This window comes from Natrix helvetica (assembly GCF_964273705.1).
Source record: "Natrix helvetica genome assembly, chromosome: 2".
NCBI lineage: Eukaryota > Metazoa > Chordata > Lepidosauria > Squamata > Natricidae > Natrix > Natrix helvetica.
In genome coordinates, this window is record NC_138552.1 from 217918746 (window position 1) to 217940059 (window position 21314).

General features: G+C 40.2%; 2 protein-coding genes across 2 annotated transcripts in view; both read left to right on the forward strand.

Annotated features, from left to right (window-relative positions):
• Positions 1–21314, forward strand: part of AGT (angiotensinogen) — a 341767-nt gene that overhangs the window by 152932 nt on the left and 167521 nt on the right. The window lies entirely within an intron of this gene.
• Positions 1–21314, forward strand: part of PGBD5 (piggyBac transposable element derived 5) — a 93188-nt gene that overhangs the window by 47627 nt on the left and 24247 nt on the right. Inside the window, exons 3-5 of the mRNA XM_081945771.1 lie at positions 6985–7119; positions 15013–15193; positions 18818–19015. Of these exons, the coding sequence (XP_081801897.1) occupies positions 6985–7119; positions 15013–15193; positions 18818–19015 (514 nt within the window). The remainder of the gene's footprint in view (positions 1–6984; positions 7120–15012; positions 15194–18817; positions 19016–21314) is intronic.

Below are 21314 nucleotides of genomic sequence, written 5' to 3' on the forward strand. Positions count from 1 at the left end.
CTCCCGATTTATGGACTTCAGTTCTCATCATCTCTATCCTGTACGGCCACTGACTTTGAGATGATGGAATTGAAGCCCAACACACTAGAGGGCAACTACTGTTATCAAATGATTGCTCTAAAAGTTAGTGGTTAAGAGTAACTATTTTGTTGGTGCAAGAAGAGTCATATACTCTTGAAGTCAGGGGTAACATAAGAAAAAGATGGTTTTCATTTAAAAATGCATTTGTATCATTGAAGAAAATATAGGGGGAGAATTATGTTTGTCCATGGAGGCAACAAATTAGAAATCTAGTAGAGTCCTGCTTCTGGTTTCAAATACTGACTCACATATAATTACTATGGTAGTTCATGGTTTACTCAATGTCAAAGAGATGACAGTTAAAGCACAGACCTTTGTCTGAAGTTTTGTTTTAATGGGAGCACGCAGAAGAATAGCCCCAAGATCAGTCAAAGATTCTAAGAACAGAGTCAGGGCTGACAGCCAGTCCAGATTTTCACAAGCAGAAACCCCACAAATGTCAGTCAAAAGTCAGACATTAGAGCAGCGATGGCGAACCTTTTTTGGCTCGTGTGCCATAAGTGGGGGGAGCGCAGGGGGGTAGTGTGCAGGTGTGCTGCACCCATAATGCAATGTACAACCTCCCCAGTGCGCATGCGCGCACTACAGGCGCTACCCCCCATTTTTTGCATGCTTTTTTTGCCCTCCCCAGGCTCCAGAGGCTTTATAGGAGCCTGGGGAGGGTAAAACAGCCTCCCCCACCCCCCGGAAGCCCTCCGGAGGCTTGAGGGACCTTCAGGACGCTTCCCTGAAGCCTCCGGAGCAGTCAAAACAACCCTCCGAGCAAACCGGAAGTCCATTCCTGAACTTCCGGTTTGCTCATAGGGCTGTTTTTTTGTGCTCCGGAGGTTTCAGGAAAGCTCATGAAGCCTCTGGAGGGCCTCTTTTCTCCCTCCCCAGGTTCCTATCTGGAGCCTGGGGAGGGTGAAAAATGGCTTTTAAAAAGGGTGAACTCAGCTGGCCAGCACACACATGCACGCTGGCCAGCTGACAAGGCAGCGCCTCACATGCCCTGACAAAAGGCTCCGTGTGACACCATCACTGCATTAGAGGTTTCTTACAGCAAAGGAACAGGGTTCAGAACTGCCTCCTGAATCATGTAAATCATGAGATTTTCTCCCTTACTTTGCAAGAAACCTCAACAAACACCTCTGATCTGCTCTCCATTTATTCTCTGGGTATGGGAGCTGGGTCGTGTTACATGATCCTCACCTGATTAATCCAGCTGTTTTCAGATAATATCTAGTTTTGATCAGCCTCATGTGATTCTTGACTTTATCTCTCCTGAGGTTGATATTCCATTAGGTCAGCTGGAATAGCTTCTTAAGAATCAGATTCAAAGTCTAAAGCCTGGGCCACGACACACAGCACTTCCGGTTTGCTCATAGGGCTGTTTTTTTGTGCTCCGGAGGTTTCAGGAAAGCTCATGAAGCCTCTGGAGGGCCTCCGGGTGGGAGGGGAGCATGTGTGAGCAATGTGTGGTACGGGTGTGAAGCGAACCGGTACCAACTGGTACAGAAACCCACCCATGATTGTAACCCTTCACTGCCAACATTACTTTGCTATGACTCTTTACTGCAAATGTCTTGATTTCTCCAACTCAAATCTGAAAGTCTCAATAATTTCTGCTTTGATTCTGAGACTGATAAAATCCAATCGATGTAATTAAGTCATAACCTAGTTCATAACCTAGTTCATTGTAATAAGATACGGTGCAACAAACATGCTGAATTAAGTCAACATGATACCAACACTTGTATCAGTTCAACTTTTGGATTCTTCTAGATCAGGAATGGGGAACCCTTTATGGATCAGAAATATGACCCCTTTATGATCTGTGGACTTCAACTCCTAGAATTCCTGAGCCAGCATGATTCCTGTTCAGTTCCCCACCTGTGTTCTAGATGGCAGCAACTAAGTGCTGAGACTTTAAATAACACATGTCAATGCATTGAATATGAGACACTCAAGAACCAATCTCTAATTCTGCCTTCTGGATAATCTGAATGAGTATCCTTTTAGCTCATTTTCTTTTGCTCTGAATATTCTTTGGTCTATGGACACCATTTGAATAAGAACTGCACAATGTTAAACAACTTTTAGAACATCTGATACTTTCTACAAATCTGTAATTGACTGTACTTGGAAAACAGCTACAGCTTTTCAACTGGTGTTGCCTTTTGGCTAGCCTCTCTTTCAGACTAATGGAAGGATGCAGACAAACAGATTCTAAAGTTGCCTTCGTGCTGTGGTTTAATACTGATTTTGAATGAATTATTCAGAACCTTTTAGGTTTGGCACCTTGTTCTGTTGACACTGTTTTGGTTATTGAATTTATTTCCTGATGTACCAAGTGTGACTATTATTTTACAGTGGTGTATAAAACAATGAAGAGAGCCAAAATAAAAAGGATGGCATTTAGTGAGTTTCCTAATGACAGAAGGCAGCTGCTGGAATAAATATTGCGTTACATGTAGCATGCTGGAATGCAGGAATTAAACGTTTGATATTTAATAATTTCATTTATATGATAGCCTGCAGCTTTTTTGCAAGGGGTGGTGGAGGCTTTTATCGTGTGAGAGGGAGTGCAAAGTTTCCAATTCAGAATATGGAAAAAGTAGTACACAGAATGGATATATTATTCATTGCCTGAGGCATAATGTCTTTCTACCTATGGACCCTACCTTGGTAGATAAGGAAGGAGTTTTCACATGCTGTACTGGTTTTCTCACCTGCCTATTGTTAACTACTGTAATTCTCGGACTATAAGACAAAAATGCCCCCATTTTGTGAAAAATGGGCAGAAAACAGGGCATTTTTTGGAAAATCTGAGGTATTTTTGCCTTCCCCTAGCCCCCAGCAGCACTCTGAAGGCTTCAGCAGGGCTTGGGGAAGGCAAAAACATCTCAATTTTTGTGAAAATGGCCTGATTTTCTCAAAAACGGGGGCATTCTTGCCTTCCCCCTGCAGAGTGCTTCTGGGGCTGGGGGAAGGCAAAAGTGCTTCCATTTTTGCAGGAAAACAGCCCGTTTTTTGCAAAAATGGGATGTGGGGGTGGGTCTTCGGGAGGCCAAAAATGGCTGTATTTGGTGTATAAGATGCACCAACATTTCCACGCTTTTGGGGGGGGGGGAAGGTGTGTCTTATACTCCGAAAAATATGGTAAATATGTCTCTGTCTTTAGGGGGCAAAAAGGAACTTCCTAGTAATCTCTATCTCTCTCTTTCTCTCTTTTTTAGTCAAGATAGTTTAGAAATGAAGCTTTCCTATCCAATATCTTACTTTTAAAAACCCAACTTTTATTTAAAAGCCTAATAAATGTCTGCCAGCATTCATAGATAGCTGGGTTAAGGCATACAGTTGTCTGTATCCAGGGAAACTATATTATGAGCTTTTATTTATTATTTTTAAGTGAGAACTACTGCTACTTAATTATCCAGTATTATTTTAGCATTCTGCATTTTCTTCTACTTCGGAGCATAAATACATAAATCTAGCCTGACTAAAATAGCTCCAATGGTCTCTTTCAAATTACTTACTGGGATACCTGGGTTTGTTGGTTAAAATATTCGTAAACAAATAAATAGTTTTATGATGATCTATAGCTTTTTTGAGGGGGGGGGGGATATACCGGTCATCTACAGACTCAGTCATGTTTTATTTAAAACAAAGACTACCATCGCTTTTTAGGTGTTCATGGCCAACATCAGCCCTAATACAGAAACGCTCATCTGAAAAGAAAATTGCCTAGATACAAATTACTCTAAAACTTTATAAAAATCAGCTATTGACAATGGAAAAATTCAAAAGCTCACTGTGCCCTTTTCCACTTGAAAATCAGATTGTAATTCATGATACTCACTTCCATGAGACCCTTCATTCTCATCTCAAAATACTCTTCAAAGATGAAAAAAACAGGACAATGTGTATATTTGTTTGGATTTGTATAATGGGATTAAAAAGATGTGCTAAAATACTGACATAGACTACATTATACCTAATTACCTAATGTAAATAGAACCACAATAACATTACTTCAGAAAAGAACTCTTCTCAATTTATAGTATCTGCCTCCTCCATCACCAATTCTTTTTGCCATTCTTTTTACCATTCCATATGCATAAAAAAGTTAAGAAGGAACCAAAAAGACCAACACTCAGATAAGCAAGGATTAATATTAGGCAAACAAGCAGAAAACAATATCTTCATTGAGGAACTACCAAGCGGGGTGGGGGAACCACACACCCATCAACACTGGCATACATATACACATACATACATACATACATACATACATACATACATACATACATACATACATTCTCTTCTATCAAAATGGTCAATCAAATCAATCAAATCAAATCAAATCAAATTTTATTTGATTAGCCGCAACCCTCTCCCGAAGGACTCGGGGCGGCGTACAGTCGAAAGATAAAATACACATAGGACACACATACATACGAAAAAACAAGGACAATTACATTTGTGCATGGAGGAGAGTAGACCTGCAAGTGAAAGACAATAAACACAGCTAAAAACACAGTTAAAACACAGTTTAAAATCCCCTAAATAAAATTGCTGAATTAAAAACCCCTCAGGAGCGTAACGAAGTTATGGTTGGGCCAGGCCAGATATTTGAAAAAGGTGGGTCTTGAGCTTAACACAGAAGGAGCGGAGGTCTGTAGTGGTCCTAATATCCGGGGGGAGGTCATTCCACAGGGCTGGGCCCGCCACAGAGAAGGCTCTGCTCCTAGGCGCCGCCCCATGACATTGTCTAGTGGACGGCACCTGGAGAAGTCCCTCTCTGTGCGAGCGAATAGGTCGTAGGGATGTATGGGGCAGAATACGGTCCCGGAGGTAACTAGGTCCTGAGCCATGGAGCGCTTTAAAGATCGTAATCAAAACCTTGAAACGCACTCGATAGACCACAGGAAGCCAGTGCAGCTCGCGCAGGTGTGGTGTCACGTGGGAGTACCTGGTGCTCCCCATAATCACCCGCGCGGCCGCATTCTGGACCAACTGTAGTCTCCGAGTGCATTTCAAGGGAAGCCCCATGTAGAGAGCGTTACAGTAGTCCAGGCGAGACGTCACCAGCGCATGGGTGACTGTGCGTAGAGCGTCCCGGTCCAATAGGGGGCGCAATTGGCGCACCAGGCGAACCTGATGGAACGCCCCCCTGGCCACAGCTGTCACATGTTCATCCATGGACAGCTTGGCATCCAGGAGGACGCCCAAATTGCGCGCCCGCTCCACGGGGGCAAGTTGAATGCCCCCAATGGCCAGAGATGGAATTACCTGGTTGAACCGGGGAGCCGGGACCCACAGCCACTCCGTCTTGGAAGGGTTGAGCCTGAGTCGGTTGTCATCCATCCAGACCCGTACGGCTTCCACACACCGGGACATCACTTCGACGGCCTCGTTGGGGTGGTTCGGGGTGGAAATGTACAGCTGAGTATCATCAGCGTACAGGTGGTATCCCACCCCAAAACCACGGATGATCTCACCCAGCGGCTTCATGTATGTGTTGAACAGGAGTGGCGAGAGGACCGACCCCTGTGGCACCCCACAGATGAGGGGGCTTAGGGTCGACCTCTGCTCTCCTGCCAACACACGTTGCGTCCTGCCGGAGAGGTAGGAGCCGAACCACCGCAAGACGGTGCCCCGGATCCCCAACCCCTCCAGTCGGTGCAACAGGATACCATGGTCGATGGTATCAAAAGCCGCCGAGAGGTCTAATAGGACCAGGATAGAGGAACAGCCCCTATCTCTGGCCCTCCAGAGATCGTCTACCAACGCGACCAAGGCCGTCTCAGTGCTGTGCCCAGGGCGAAAGCCGGACTGGCGCGGGTCTAGATAATCATTCTCCTCCAGATGTCGTGGAAACTGAGAAGCCACCACACTCTCCACAACCTTCGCCAAAAAGGGAAGGTTGGAGACAGGACGATAATTGACCAGCTCCATAGGGTCCAGGGAAGGCTTCTTGAGCAAGGGTCTCACCACCGCCTCTTTCAAGGCGGCCGGGAGAGACCCCTCACCCAACGAAGCGTTCACTAGGTCCAGGAGCCAGTCGCGTGTAACCTCCCAGGATGCCAGTACAAGCCAGGAGGGACACGGGTCCAACAAACATGTGGTAGGTCGCAGTCGCCCACGCAATCTGTCCAAATCCTCGATGACAACCAAGTCAAACTCCTCCCAAAAAGGTTTCTCAAGACTCGCCACTGGCGTCTCGACTGGGCCACTGAAGGGGACCCAATCCTTCCGGATTTGAGCGACTTTATCCTGGTCCATTGTTTGACTGGATAACCTATTGTTTCCTTTTTCAAATGCTCATTCGATAGTTTTGATGCTATTGGTATCATCAGGAGAAGTAGTACACAATTGGCAATAACCAACATGCACTTGGGCAAAGTTTAACATTCTGATGAGAATTACAATTACTAAGATGAGGAATCGAGTTCATTATAAGCATTCTACAATTTGTCAGTGCCAAGGAATACACTGTATTGAATCTTAAGATGACATGGACTGATTCCACAACTGTCTGTTGCTCTGATCTACATAATTAGAATATGTATTCATCAATCGGAGATACACTTCAACAAGAATTCTGATTGAGATAATTTATAATATATATAACAATTTATAATGGTTCATGTTTTTCCTAGGCATTGTTCCCTAGCTTCTTTGTTTCATGGAATATTTAGTATGAGAATTGAGGCCCATTGTTACAGGACATATTTGATGGGTGAAAAATAAGGGAGGGTTTTTTGAAAAAATATTAATATATATGGGCTACTTTCTAATCCATTAAGTTGGATGGACCACTTGTATGAGAGATTGATTAAATGTTGGCATGCTTAAGAGGATTTCTAAAAATGGTTTCCTGACCTAAGACCAAATAACATTAGCATATTATGACTTTAGGTACTCCATGAGCCTCTGATTGATGAAGATCCAGTTTTCATTGCCACCTGCACAGAGCGAGAATTACGCAAAAGAAAAAAACGGAAATTCAGTCTCTGGGTACGGCAGTGCTCATCAACCGGTTTTATATGCCAGGTAAGTGCCAGAAGAATGGATTGCTAAACTCCAAGCCACCATTTAAAGAAGCTATGCGATCTGCTGTCACTTTCGGGAGACTTCTATCCTACATAGAAAAAGAATATAAATCCATGTTTATAGACATGTGATTCATATCCAGTTGAAGTTTTCCCCCAAATATTGACTAGGAAGTTTTTTAGTGAAACTTCCCTAGCAACAGATGACTGTATACAGCATGTATTGAAGCAAGCATAAGCCACTGTTGCAACCTTCCTTTCAAAATGTATGCTTTGGGGGCTACTCTCCGAGTACAAAATGATGGATGCTATTAATTTCCATTCAGCTGTGTTAGTTCATGCTATGGCTATGTCAATTTGATGGAGTGTAGCAATTTACTTCCATTGAGATCCTGGCAATTTTCTTTTAGTATCCAATCCTTCTGTTGAGTTTTCTCCCAAGTGAACATTACGTTATCCATAGGAAGTTATAACGTCCCATTCTTTTTTATTCAATTAACTGGGTCAGGAGGGCATGGAAATATTTCTCTTAATCTCATTAAGAGGTTCTTGTGCATTGAAAGAGCAGGATATAATTTTTTAAAAAATATAAATAGATGTAAATAAATTTCTCCTAAACTCAAGAGGTAGGCCAACAACTCCTGCTATTTCTCCAGGAAGCCCCTCCTACTATCAGTTTTGTCCATTGCTACATATATATTTGGATTCAGTTACCAGTAATGATGAGTGCACTGTTGGCAGACCTGAAAGAACAGTTTGGGATAGATTGTCATAGAGAAATGTATTTACTTGGTTGCATGAAATGGAAAACAAGTTGATGTCATGTCTATCAATCAACCAATCAACCAACCTAAATAATCAATCAATCAATCAATATGTTTATTTGACATGGAGGGCTAAAAGGTAGCAAATTCATATTGTAGGAAAGTTTGGATTTGACTTATAATGGACCATAATTTTCTGGACTGGTATTTTGAAATTCTCCCCTTTCACCTTCTGAAATCTGTCATGATCACCGGTTCACTTGTTTATTGCATTTATATGTCTCCTTCTTTCTAGGATAAACTGGTTCCCAAAGGTTATTCCTATCATAACCTAACCAATAGGTTATTCCTATTATTCTCACAATAATTTGGTTATTCATAGAAGTCATAGAATCATAGTGCAGGAAAGGAGCTTGGAGGTCTTCTAGTCAAAAACTCTACTCAAGACAAGACCAGAACTGGAAGCACTAATGCAGTATAAAGTGGTACTATCGCTTCTTGGGATCTTGATGTTATCCCTCTGTTGATGCATTGACCTTTTTTGGCAGTTGCAGCACACTGCTGGCTTATGTTTAAAGGACTGTCTACTAGGGCACCTCAATCCCTCTCACAGTTATTACTATTGAGCCAGGTACTGCCTATTCTATACCTGTGCATTTGTTGTTTCCTGCCTAATTTTTGGACTTTACTTTTCTCACCATAGAACTGCATTTTATTGGATAGGCCCCAATGTTTAAGGTTACTTTAGGTAGCTTAGACTGAGTCCAATTTCTTCAGTTTTGGTCCAGGATTTCCATCATGACACCACACTGTAAGTTGTTTCCTACCCCAGCATTGATCCCAAATATTTATAGAGTTGCTTCATACCCTTCATTGTAAGATTAAGTAATATTAGGTTTCATCCATGGGAAAAAAGACATAATAAAGCAGTTCTCATGCCTACGTGGACAAAAGAGGCGAATGAAATTACATGTATCACAATGTTATAGCACACATTGTTCAAATTAATAATGTAATCTGTTATGTTGCTACTGATGCAAATTGTGTTGTGTTGTGTTATTTGTATGATGAAATCTTAAAGCATGTGACGTTATTGTGGCTTGAAGCAAATGCTTATGTGAGTTGAGCATGCAGAGAGATGGGGAGCTGACTAGTGAGTAACAGGAAAGCAGACTGTGGACTCTCCAATTTTATTGTTTATTTCATCCAGTCCCTTGAGCATTAGGGACAGGAATTTAGAATTTCAGCAATCCAAAGGAAGAAATTGAAGTACCCTTTAGAATAAAATATCTAACCAAGGAACTAAATATATTTGGTTGCATAGTTTATTCATTTTATTGATTAAGAAAATTTATATGGCTGTCCAACTCACTTATGATGACTCCAGACAGCTTATAGAAATAAGAGCCCAATACAAAAATTGAATTAATCCTCACCCCACTGTCAATAGCAATCAAACCAACTACTTGATGGGCTCCATATCACCCTAGGATCCTGCTAGTCTTGTTGTCCAGGCTTGAGGCCTGTTCTACTGTATTCACATAGTCTCAATAAGCCTTCTGGCCTCAGAATATCAGCCTCTCTTTACTTGAGGGGTCGCTGGTCTCCTCCTTCCTTCTAAGTAAGACTTCATAGCATGAGGAACTAGCTCTCTTTCCTACCTGGGCAATGAGCTCAGTCCTGGCCAGGCAACAGGGAAGGGTGGGAAAATGCATTTATACAGGCCTAGTCAGGCTTATCTAGCAGAGCACTTTCTATGTAGGCTTCTCTTTGTCCTCCTCTGGCATCTGCCACCTCCTTCAAGCTTCTTCTCCAACCCTCACATCTGCCTTTCCTTTGGAGCAGCTTTTATGCTTAGCAAGCGCTGAGTTTGCAGGCACCCATTATTATACTTACAAGGAAATATATGTCACAGTTGCAAGGAAGCCAGTGTTTTCCCTTCCCCACACTGAGTTATTATGAAAGCACGTTTTTTATTTAAGCAATGTGCTGTTTTGCTTTGCATGGCACAGGACAAGGGTTATCGATGTTAAAGCAAATCTGGCAAAAATGTAGCCATTTCAAATATACCAGGCTGTAACGGTCATTTATGTTCTGTCCATCCTATACATCACCCAACTGTTAGGTCAATGAATGTGGGTAGCATTCAGCACATCATGGCATCAACCTCAACAGCGTGAACAAAGGAAAGCAATTGACAGAGTTGTGTTGGCTTTCAAATAACATTCACAATAATCTCAAGAGCTTTTGTTTATCAGCGTCTTGAGAGTACTTTCTTAACCTTAGAAAAGAGTCACATAGGAAAGGATTTTTATGAAGTTTTGAAATGAATACTTCAAAGCATGAACCCCTTAGATCCATGGTTGCAATGACAGATGTGGGATTTTTCTTCTCCCCAGTGACTATATACTTAAATGCATATTTGACTCTATGTTGATGACCTCCTGGGGGCATTTATACAAAGGCCAAGTTGAAGTCAACCACTTATTTGGAGACTGCCTGCTGTTCTGTGCAGGAAGAAAACAATAATTTGCTCAGCATTGTAAAAGAAGCTTTAGCTGTGGGGAGAATGATTAGTCTTAACCAGAGATATAATTGAATTAAATGAGAAGAAATTGTACTATCTCTGCTGCTATCCTTATGTTGGCATATTCCCCAAAAGGAATTTGTAAAAACCTAGTGTTAAAAGAAATACACTTGCAGTAGATAATTTGTAGTTACTGTAAGTATATTGTGGCTATCAAGCCATTGCATTAAACCATATTATGATGTACTCTTTTGGACATGATATAATTAATAAATCTAGGATTTTGTGTATCACATGAAGTGAGTTCCTCTGTGCCCCAAACTATCATCACCCACAGAACAATACTTGCCTTATTTTAATAGTAGCCCCATCCCATTGATGAAAGGATAGAACCTTCAAACTGATCTGACATAAAACTGACATTTGTTACCCTCATGTTAGACATTCATATCCCTGTGATCTGGTAGCTTTCAATTGCCTGTTTTGGGTCTCAAGAGAATCTAATTATATAACTATGTAATGACAAAGACTTAGCTAGTCTGCATAGGAAGAATAAAGTTCAGAATTTGGAATTTAGAACCCTCTTGTATATCCCTGAAGCTGCAAAAAAGCTACTCCTTGAGAATTTTGGATACAGTCCCAGATGTTCCCACTGAATTGTACATACTGAAGTTGCAGTGGGTCAAATTATTAAATACAAGGGAATAATAAGCTTGCCTGTATTTAAACTACAAACTAACTAACTAACTAACTAAATAACTAAATAAATAAATAAATAAATGGCAAATGACTAATAAAATGAAATCTCATTTTGGTCCTGTTGTGCCCATCTTATCCTCCTTTTTGGCATGTTGTGCTTCAGTGTATAAATCAAAGTCAAGGGCACTTTTCAAGTCATAAAACAATGCCCATCCCTGCTTTCAACATCAAATAAGGATAATAGGTAAAAGTCATTTGATCTGCTTTTGAAAGTGGGCTGGTCTAATTTTGATCGAATATATGAATTTAGTTAACTCTGTAAGAAAGAGGACAAACTTTCTGACAGACATCAAGCTTAGAATTCCCAAATGGACATCTTCCACTGTTTCTGTCTTCTGTTGTTAGCTGTAAATTAATGTTGGGTCAAATTCTGTTCTTTTCCACTCAAGAAATCCTTCACTCCCTCTTTTATTCCTGTTTTTTTTTTCACAAGAAGTTAAAGAAATGTTTAATTTTGGAAGAGATGATCAGAAGGATTCTGTTTGGTTTGGTTTGGTCTGCCTTTCTTCTCATTTGATTCATGTTCTTACAAACATACGATTGTCAGGGTTCTAAGTAGTATACCCAAAGCAAACAGTACTCTGAAGCAGGTAGACTCCTCAAAGAATAATTTTATTGGATATATCATATTGGCACAGGCTGGTGAAAACTGACTCTGAATATTCCTGCAGTTTTCACTTAATTAAAAAGTGAAGGTTTTTTCCCGTCCCCAAACAATCGGTCACATGGTCCAATCAAGATGTCATCTGGTTGCCTGGTAACTTCAATCCCCCTCTCTCTGACCACCTGTGGGAATGTCCTTGGTTCCCAGGAAAAAAGTATTTTGTTTTGGCAACCAAACCTCAACTATCTCTATCACACACACACCCATCCCTCAGCTCCAGTGTGGCAACATTGAAGCCTCACAATGGCCTTGGCCATCAACTTAAGGTTGACAACGATTGCTTCCTCTGGAAAGTTGCTCTCTTCCTTCCTATAGTTACATTTACTCTCCAGTAAGAAGAAGGAGAATATGATGTTATCATATATGTTCACAGGGATCTTTTTTAAATGAACGAAAGAAAACAAAAGACTAAAAGATGCCTTAGGCTATTTCCATTGGATGTAATAAAGTCATGCCACCTTTTATTTTTCCTGAACTCTCCTTGCTCAGCCTGTCTAAATAAGTCAAACTTGGGAACTTTAAGACTTGTGGACTTCAACTCCCAGAATTCCCCAGCCAGCATAGTTACAATTATAGCAGTAAAGGGAGCAAGCCATCAAAAAGAAATATTATGTACTGGCTGAAAGTCCACATCAACTTGAATGGTACATAATAAATCTGTCTGTGTTTATAAAGAAATTATTATAAAACAGTGTAATTAATTCAAGATCATTCTTTATTCCATTTCTCCCCACTGCAAGACCCTTGTGCCTTCAATCCATGCAGTCAGAATATCCAAACCCAACAAATTTTAACAATGCTTTATACCAGGGGTGTCCAAACTTGGGAACTTTAAGACTTGTGGACTTCAACTCCCAGAATTGGCATGGGAATTCTGGGAGTTGAAGTCCACAAGTCTTAAAGTTCCCAAGTTTGGACACCCCTGAAATAAGTGTTCAGTTCTATGCATTTGTTTTGCTCTCCTGTTGCTTTTGTCCCTTCCTTGTCTAAATGGAGGGGGAAAATAAAGAAAAACAGTGAACACGTTGACTATGATAACCTGCTAAAGGGAGTGGAATTTATAGTTTTGACCTCTACAGTTTTAAATGATTTGTTGCTATCCTATCTGTGTTGGACAAGAATAAACAAATTTTCTTGCTTATGCTTTTATGGTTTGATTGTTGTTTTAGTAGCTTTGGGTCAATTTGAGCCCTGGCGATTGCCTGAATAAGCCCCCTGCAGTTTTCTTGGCAATTTTGTTTGGGAAGAAATTTGCCCTTGTCATCTTCCTAGGGCTGAAGAGAGAGTGACTGGCCCAAGGTCACCCAGCCATCTTTGTGCCTCCTGTGAGTCTAGAATTCAGGCAGTTCAGTGGTTTCTAATTTGATACCTTCACTCCTACACCACTACTCTTTTTAGCCTAAGAGATGCTCAAATATTTGACAACATTTCTTCTCTGAATCTTTTTAATTTCATGGCTCTGCTGCTTAAATGTATGGAAGTAAGACCTACGAGCAATTTAGACTTTTCTTTTAGACTGTCATTGATACTTATACGTGTTTCTTGGCTTGCATTTTTACATTTGCTCCTGTTGATATGTATGATCAACAACTACAGTATTTTATGAATGTGTCTGGTCCATCCTTCTTTCCTTCCTACCTTCCTTCCTTCCTTCCTTCCTTCCTTCCTTCCTTCCTTCCTTCCTTCCTTCCTTCCTTCCTTCCTTCCTTCCTAAACTTGTGAACATTGTAAGTAGAAATCTACCAGCATAGGTTAATGGATGATGTTGCCTGCCCTAATTTTGAATAGGTCTTTTTGGCTCTCAAGCCTTAATTGATTTACTAGCTCTGCATTGAAAGTGAAAAATGTAAGCCTGGGGTGAATTTCCTTTTCAAGGGCAGAACTGTAGGAGAATTAGCCATCTGTCTTTTTTCTTTTTAGAAAAAATCAACCAGCACTATTATATAAACCCAGATTCAACAGTTATGTCTGTCTGAAGAGAAAAAAACCAATAAAAATACAACAAATAAAAGCTCAACATTTGTTTCATCTGTGCTTCCTCACTTCTTTCCACACTGGCATATTTTTATATAACATTTGCAATTTTACTTTTTTATGTATTTTAAAAAACAAATGCAAACATAAAGGTCTTGTGCGTTATAGAGAGCTGTGCTGGTGCAGTGGTTAGAATGCATTATTGCAATCTAACTCTGCCCACAGCTAGGAGTTCAATTCTGATGGGGCTCAAGGTTGACTCATCCTTCTATCCTTCCAAGGTTGGTAAAAATGAGGACCCAGATTGTTGGGGCCATATGCTGACTTTGTAAACCGCTTAGAGAAGATTGTACAGCACTATGAAGTGGTATATAAGTCTAAGTGCTATTGCTATTGTTATTGCTACTGCTATTTGGGCATAATGGTAAACTATGTTATGAGAGAAATAAATATTAGACTCCTCTCTAAATCTCAGCTTTCCCTCTGTTTCAGAAAAGCTCTCAGGGTTTCATTTAATCAACCTCTAAAGTCACCTGGACAGTGATTAATTTTAGACCTGTTTCGTTCAATACAAGTCAGATTAATAAATCACAATTTCAACTGGAGTAACCACAGTATGAAGTTGATCTGGCTGCTTTTAGGCTAAACATCCTTAATTCAGACAGCAAGGCAACCTGCAGTTACTCTACAGTACAAGTGAGCCTTTCTGAATGATTATGGCTATATAGTTTGTTTCATTGCCTGAGTGGTAACTTTGATCATTTGTTGACAACTGCTCCAGGTTTGAGATGGCATCAAGCTATTGACTCTACAGGTGGATTCTAGAGTAAAATGATTGGAAAGGCTGAGTCCAAGAGATAAGTTTGAAATCTTGCTCCTTATCAGGGATCTTGAGGGGTGAAATTGTGACCTTTCCTCTAATGAAACTGGAAATATAGTTTCTTTGGTGGTATTGAGAGAAGAAAACTGACAAACTATTGGGAAAGGACTACGCAATTGAAATCTCATTTTACCTCACTACCAGCAGGCATAGTCAACTGGGAAATAAACAAGATTGGAGCTTATAAAAGTTCACATCCAAGGAGGGTGCCAGGAGGGAAAGTGTTGATCAATAACATGTCATACATCTCTTTGTATGTTAACTTTTTTCCCCTTGCTGTTCTCTGTCCACCCACCCACCCATCCTGTTTCTTGTTTGATGATTAGATCTATGCCCATCTGAAAGAAAGCAGTGGGACTGAAGGTCTGGATGCTTTGAAGAACAAAGCTCAGCTTCACAGAGTAGTGGCCAAGAGTCTTTGTCAGAATGTCACAGGGAAAAACTGTATCATCTTCACTGGCCCCAGCATTACCAGCCTGAACCTCTTTGAAGAATTTGAAAAACAAGGTTAGTTGCCAGGCAATGCATGGATCTTAGAACAGTCTTTTGTGGGGCCTCTGAAACCATCTTGAAGGTTACTCTTATTATACTGCTAGATATACATATGGCTCACCCAATGAAACATTGGTTTTCGAAGGCTTCCTTTGTTATTATGAGAAAGGGCAGGGGACAATAGCAGAATCATGGATGATGTAGCATTTCTGGACTAATGAAATCAATGAAAGATGGTATGTGGATGTTCCTATGTTTGGCCTTCTACTAGCCTCATGCTGTATAATCTCTAAGAATTCATATTATTTTTCCTTCTTTCAGGTTGTGTTGAAAGTTGATCTTCCAATTTTATGTTTAAATTTCATTTTAAAGCAAATGGTTGGCTTTTCTCTTTTGATTGGCTACAAGAATGACATGGAAATTGAAGTTTATTAGACATACCAAAAATGGTTGATGCTTTTAAAATCAAGAGAGAATTATAAATAGTAAACCAAAGAATGATCTGGACTTTTTTTTTTAAAAAAAAACATTTGATATACAAAGCTAGAGGGTGGCTTAATGGCTAAGATGCTGAGCTGGTCGATCAGAAAGGTCGGCAGTTTGGCGGTTCAAATTCCTAATGTTGCGTAACGGAGTGAGCTCCCATTACTTGTCCCAGCTTCTGCCAACCTAGCAGTTTGAAAGCATGTAAAAACGCAAGTAGAAAAATAGGAACCACCTTTGGTGGGAAGTTAACAGCGTTCCATGAGCCTTTGGCATTTAGTCATGCCGGCCACATGACCACAGAGATGTCTTTGGACAGCACTGGCTCTTTGGCTTTGAAAAGGAGATGAGCACCACTCCCTAGTGTTGGGAACGACTAGAACATATGTGTGAGGAGAACCTTTACCTTTTATATAAAGCTTGGATGAATCTTGTAAGAAGGGGCAAAAAATAATCAACATCAGGTTTATGATATTACTTGAATGGACTAATGATTAAGATTGTTGTATATATGTTGTGTAAGACCTCCCCCAAAATAAAGCCAAGTGCTTATTTCAGGAGTCAAAAGAAAATAAGACCCTGTCTTATTTTCTGGGAAACACGGTATTATATACTTAACATTCTTTTCTACATTTTTTTCATTTCTTTTGCCATTTGTATTCTTTCTACTTTTCTTTTCTTTGTATTAGTTTTACTATTGCAATTATAGTCTTTAATAAAATTATTATTTTTTAGTTTAAACATTGGGATTTGTACTAACATTTGGATTATGAGCCTCTCCCCCCCTCTCCCCGGTCTCTCATAACATCTACATACCAGACTTCCACACATGTTCAGACCAATTTTATGCTTCCCATTCAAAAGTCAGTTCCACTGGCATCAACAGGGCTTCTCCCCCCCTTGTAACTCTGGAGAGGATTGCAGCCTCATTTGTCTACCTCTGTCACCATTTTGTTCCAAAACAACTCTCTTGGCTTCTCTGGGAAAGATCATTAGAAGTTGCCATCAATAAATCAATCTCTCCCTCTCTCCCTCTCTCCCTCTCTCTCTCTCTCTCCCTCCCTCCCTCTCTCTCTCTCTCACACACACACACACACATGGAGGGAGGGAGGGAGAGACCCTCAGTCTTTATTGTTTGTTTTGGGAAAAAGCCATTTGCTGTTTGCTTCAGCAGGAAGGTCACTCAAAGTGACAAGTGGCATGAAAATAGCTACTCAAAAGCTATTGAAGAAGGAACCAGTTAATGTGTAGAGGCTATTACTGTGGTGGCTACCTTATTTTCTTTCTTTCTTAGACTGAGTGTGAGATAAAGAGTTTGATTCTGTTAACGGAGACATTCAATAGACCACATTAGATGAAGGACCACCATATGATCAGACTGTGATCATCTGGACTGCCTTCATGCAGTCCAGTTTTTGCACTGTTGTGTTGTGGCACAATGAACCTTTGATGAAACATGTGATTCAGACTTAAAAACAAAGGGCAAGACAATTGATTCCGACACAGCTAAATTCCATTGCATGTTCTCGTAGTCACTGTGCGTTTCCCTTTCAGTTGTTTTACGTTTTGCATATCTCATTTATTAACGTAGTCCTCTGAAGAGCCTCTTCAGAGGATTTTAAGCTAGAATTTCTCTTTTCATTTTAACAAAGAATCAGAGATCCCTAGCACAAATCAGGTTGGTTGGAAGCCATTGGTTTCAACATGGAGGGTGTGACAGGCAATCAGAACCCCAGCTTTGACCCATGTTAAAAAGAGGTGAGACTCTGATTATCCAAGTCTACCCACCATTTTGGAACCATTGACCATTGATGCAGTTGCTCCTTAGTAAGATTAGGGGCTATAGGTCTCTCTCTTTCACACAAGTGTACACCCATACACTTCTTGTGATCAAATCATCTGTTTACCTAACACTAGATTTTCCGCGCCACATTTCAAAACAGTTTCGTGAGAGATGTGACTTCTGTTCAGATGATACTCTTTTTTTCACAACTAGTCAGAACTAAAGAACTAAACTAGTCAGAACTAAAGAACTAAACTAGTCAGAACTAAAGAACTAAAGAAGAGGGAGTCAAACTATTCTCCAAAGCACCTGAGGGTAGAACAAGAAGCAATGGGTGGAAACTAATCAAGGAGAGAAGCAACTTAGAACTGAGGAGAAATTTCCTGACAGTGAGAACAATTAATCAATGGAACAGCTTGCCTCCAGAAGTTGTGAATGCCCAAACACTGGAAGTCTTTAAGAAGATGTTGGATAGCCATCTGTCTGAAACGGTATAGGGTTTCCTGCCTAGGCAGGGGGTTGGACTAGAAGACCTCCAAGGTCCCTTCCAACTCTACTATTGTATTGCATTGCATTGCATTGCATTGCATTGCATTGCATTGCATTGCATTGCATTGCATTGCATTGCATTGCATTGTACTAAAGAAAAGGTGTTGCTTTAATTACCTCTGGTTTTTATTATCCCAAAGGTGTTTTTTTTTCAGGAGGCAACCGGACTTTCTTGTTTTTTCCTTGAAGATGTGTTTCGCTTCTCATCCAAGAAACTTCTTCAGCTCTGACAGGATAATGGGGAATGGAAGGATTTATATTCCTTGCAAACTTCCAAGTGCTTCAACAATGCTCTAAAAGGATGCAAAGGACCAGCTGTCTGCAAGGAATATAAATCTTTCCATTCCCCACTATCCTGTCAGAGTTGAAGAAGCTTCTTGGATGAGAAGCAAAATGTCTTCAAAGAAAAAACAAGAAAGTCCAGTTCCCTCCTGGGGGGTGGGAGCACCTTTGGGACAACCATGACCTGGATGACTGAGAATCTCTACAGACCTCTGGTTTTTATTGTAATTGCACTTTTTAGTGTTTGAAGATTGATAAGGTACATATGGTTGTGTAAATAAATGATGAAATTAGTTGTGTCATCTTATCCTGGGCATATCATATTCCGTTCTGAAATGAATAAACTACATATCAAATCTTTCAGATTTTAATGGTTGAAAGTGTGGAGGCTAATAGGACAACAAACAAGTGTGTGACTGAGGTGCAGTATTTGCTTGGGATCATTTTTGGTAAATAAAAATATGACTTGGTTCATGTTTTTATGCTAGAAGCACAAGTTGATAGTATTCTAATGCAAATGTTTTATCATCTTCCAACTATAGACATTTATTGCTGTGGATTACTAAGTACAAGGAAAAGTGACTGTACAGGGCTGCCTTCCTCTATGCTAAACAACCCAGAGACCCCACAGCCTCGAGGACATTACAGGATAAAAATGAAAGGAAATATGTCTTTGATCTGCTGGTACAACAAAGGCTACTTTAGATTTTTGACCAATGCTTATTCTCCAAATCAACAAGGTGAGTGTTTTGTTATAAAGATGACTTCTTTCTATGAGAAGGGGATATGCAAGGTCTGAACTGTAAGAAATTTGGACAATTTAAATTAGAATCTAGAACAAAATAAAGTTAACTGCATCTTTTAATGCCATGCACATATATTATAAATTTAAACCACACCATCTTTGAGCAATATCTTGAGAGTTTGAGAGGAAAAAATCTGCTGTTACTTAAGACACTAGTAGAGGAAGGGTTAATCATTCTCTCTTTCCGTTATTCATGTGGATGTACATATATATATGTATGTATGTATGTATGTTATTTCCATATATATACATATATACGTATGTATGTATGTATGTATGTATGTATGTATGTATGTATGTATACATACATATATTCGTAGATTTTCACGGGTGTAGGTATGCTGGTCTTGTTGTATTCGGGTCTTTTCCTGTGTAAGATTGAGATTGTCTTGGCAACGTTTCGGCGAGGTCCCACTCGCCACCTACAGGTTGGTGTTTTCGGCTTCGTGCTTGTGCAAGTAAGGCGTGGTCGGAGCTGTCTATAAATCTTGGTGGGTATGTGTGGACTGCTGGCTTTGTTGCTGTAAGTGGGTGGATTGGCTGTGTAATTGCATCCTGTTGGTAGATGGGGTTGATGTTTGTAGATTGGTCGGCTGTTTCGTATCATCCTGTATGGCTGAGATGTTGGCTGTGTGTCATTGTTCTTTTGTGTTGTAATGACCTGGATGGTGGGTGGGGTTCATTTGTTGACTAGGGCTGGTTTCCAGATGTCTGGTAGGTGGGAGGTATCATCATGTTTATTCATGTTGTGGGGGTATTTCTCTATTTCGATGGCTTCCATAATTATTCTCTTGTTGAAGTGTTCTGTTTTGGAGATTAATTTGGTTCCTTCAAAATCAATTTCATGTCCTGTTGCTTTAAGGTGCTGGAAAAGTTTTTTCTTTTCTTTTTTTCTGACTGCGTTCTTGGGTTCTGCGATGCGTGCATTTATTCTCCTATTAGTTTGTCCAATGTATGTGGCAGGGCAGATTTTGCATGGTATTTCATAGACTCCTTGGTTTTCTAGATGGATCTTGTCTTTGGGGTTTCTTAAGATGTTGGCTACTTTTTGGTCAGTGCTGAAGGCTCTCTTGATATTGTGCTTGTGGAGAATTTTGCTGATTTTATCTGTGGTGCCTTTGATGTAAGGGAGGAGGGAGATACCGTTGTCCTGTTCTGTGTCTCGGTTCTTGGGGGAAGTCACCCTTTGGATTATGTTGGTAATTGAAGATGGCGAGTGGGACCTTGCCAAAACTTTGCCAAAACAATCTCAATCTTACACGGGAAAAGACCCGAATGCAACAAGACCAGCGTATGTATGTATGTATGTATGTATGTATGTATGTATGTATGTATGTACTGTATGTATGTATATTAGAATTGGTTATGTTAAATGAGAAGATGCATTCAAAATTAAGCATAATATGGTGCGATGTCCAGTTGATTTTAAATAGGTTAGAAAACAATTCAGTATATATTAAATTAAGGGCAGTTTTGATGAACTAAACTGGGTTTCTGAATTGGCATTTACCAACTTTCTACTGCAATCAATGGGATTTAACAATTCTTAGATTTAAGGAAATCAGATTCCTCTCTATCTGCTACGTGATTATTTAAAAGTCAACAAGTTACTCAACTCAACCAGCATGAAAAGTAGCCCCTCTTTAGAATCTGTGATTGTAATATGGCGCATTTTAGAAGCATTTAGCAACTTCCTTGAAGATCAAGAACCCTTAGCAAACAGCTGTCTTCTCTGCAGACAACTGGAAATATTCTGACAAGGGGTATTAAAAGGGTTACTGTGCCTTACAGCCAGTAATGTTTCTAGGTAACAAACAGAATTAGACAGGTGTCTGCATGTATTTTCCTCAATCACTTCCATAAACATCTCAACATAAGAGAAGGGTAGTAAAGCTAGCCTATTTATAGAACTCTTCAAATCTATCCCTTGTAATTATTGTCTCTTGATTCCACTTTCTAGAGATTTTCTTAACATTTGGAAACTAATGCTGTGTAGCAGGAATGTCCAACCTTAGTAACTTTAAGACTGGTGGACTTAAACTCCCAGAATCCAACTCTCCTTGCTGTCTAGGGAAGTCCACAAGTCGTAAAGTTGCCAAGGTTGGATACCCCTGCTGTATAGTATCCTACTTCTCATTTGTTCTTTGAATACTGAGCCCAGTAGGACTTTCTTCTCAATAAGCTTAAAATCAGGATGGGATGACATGCTACCCAATGAGTCAATAAATCCAGTA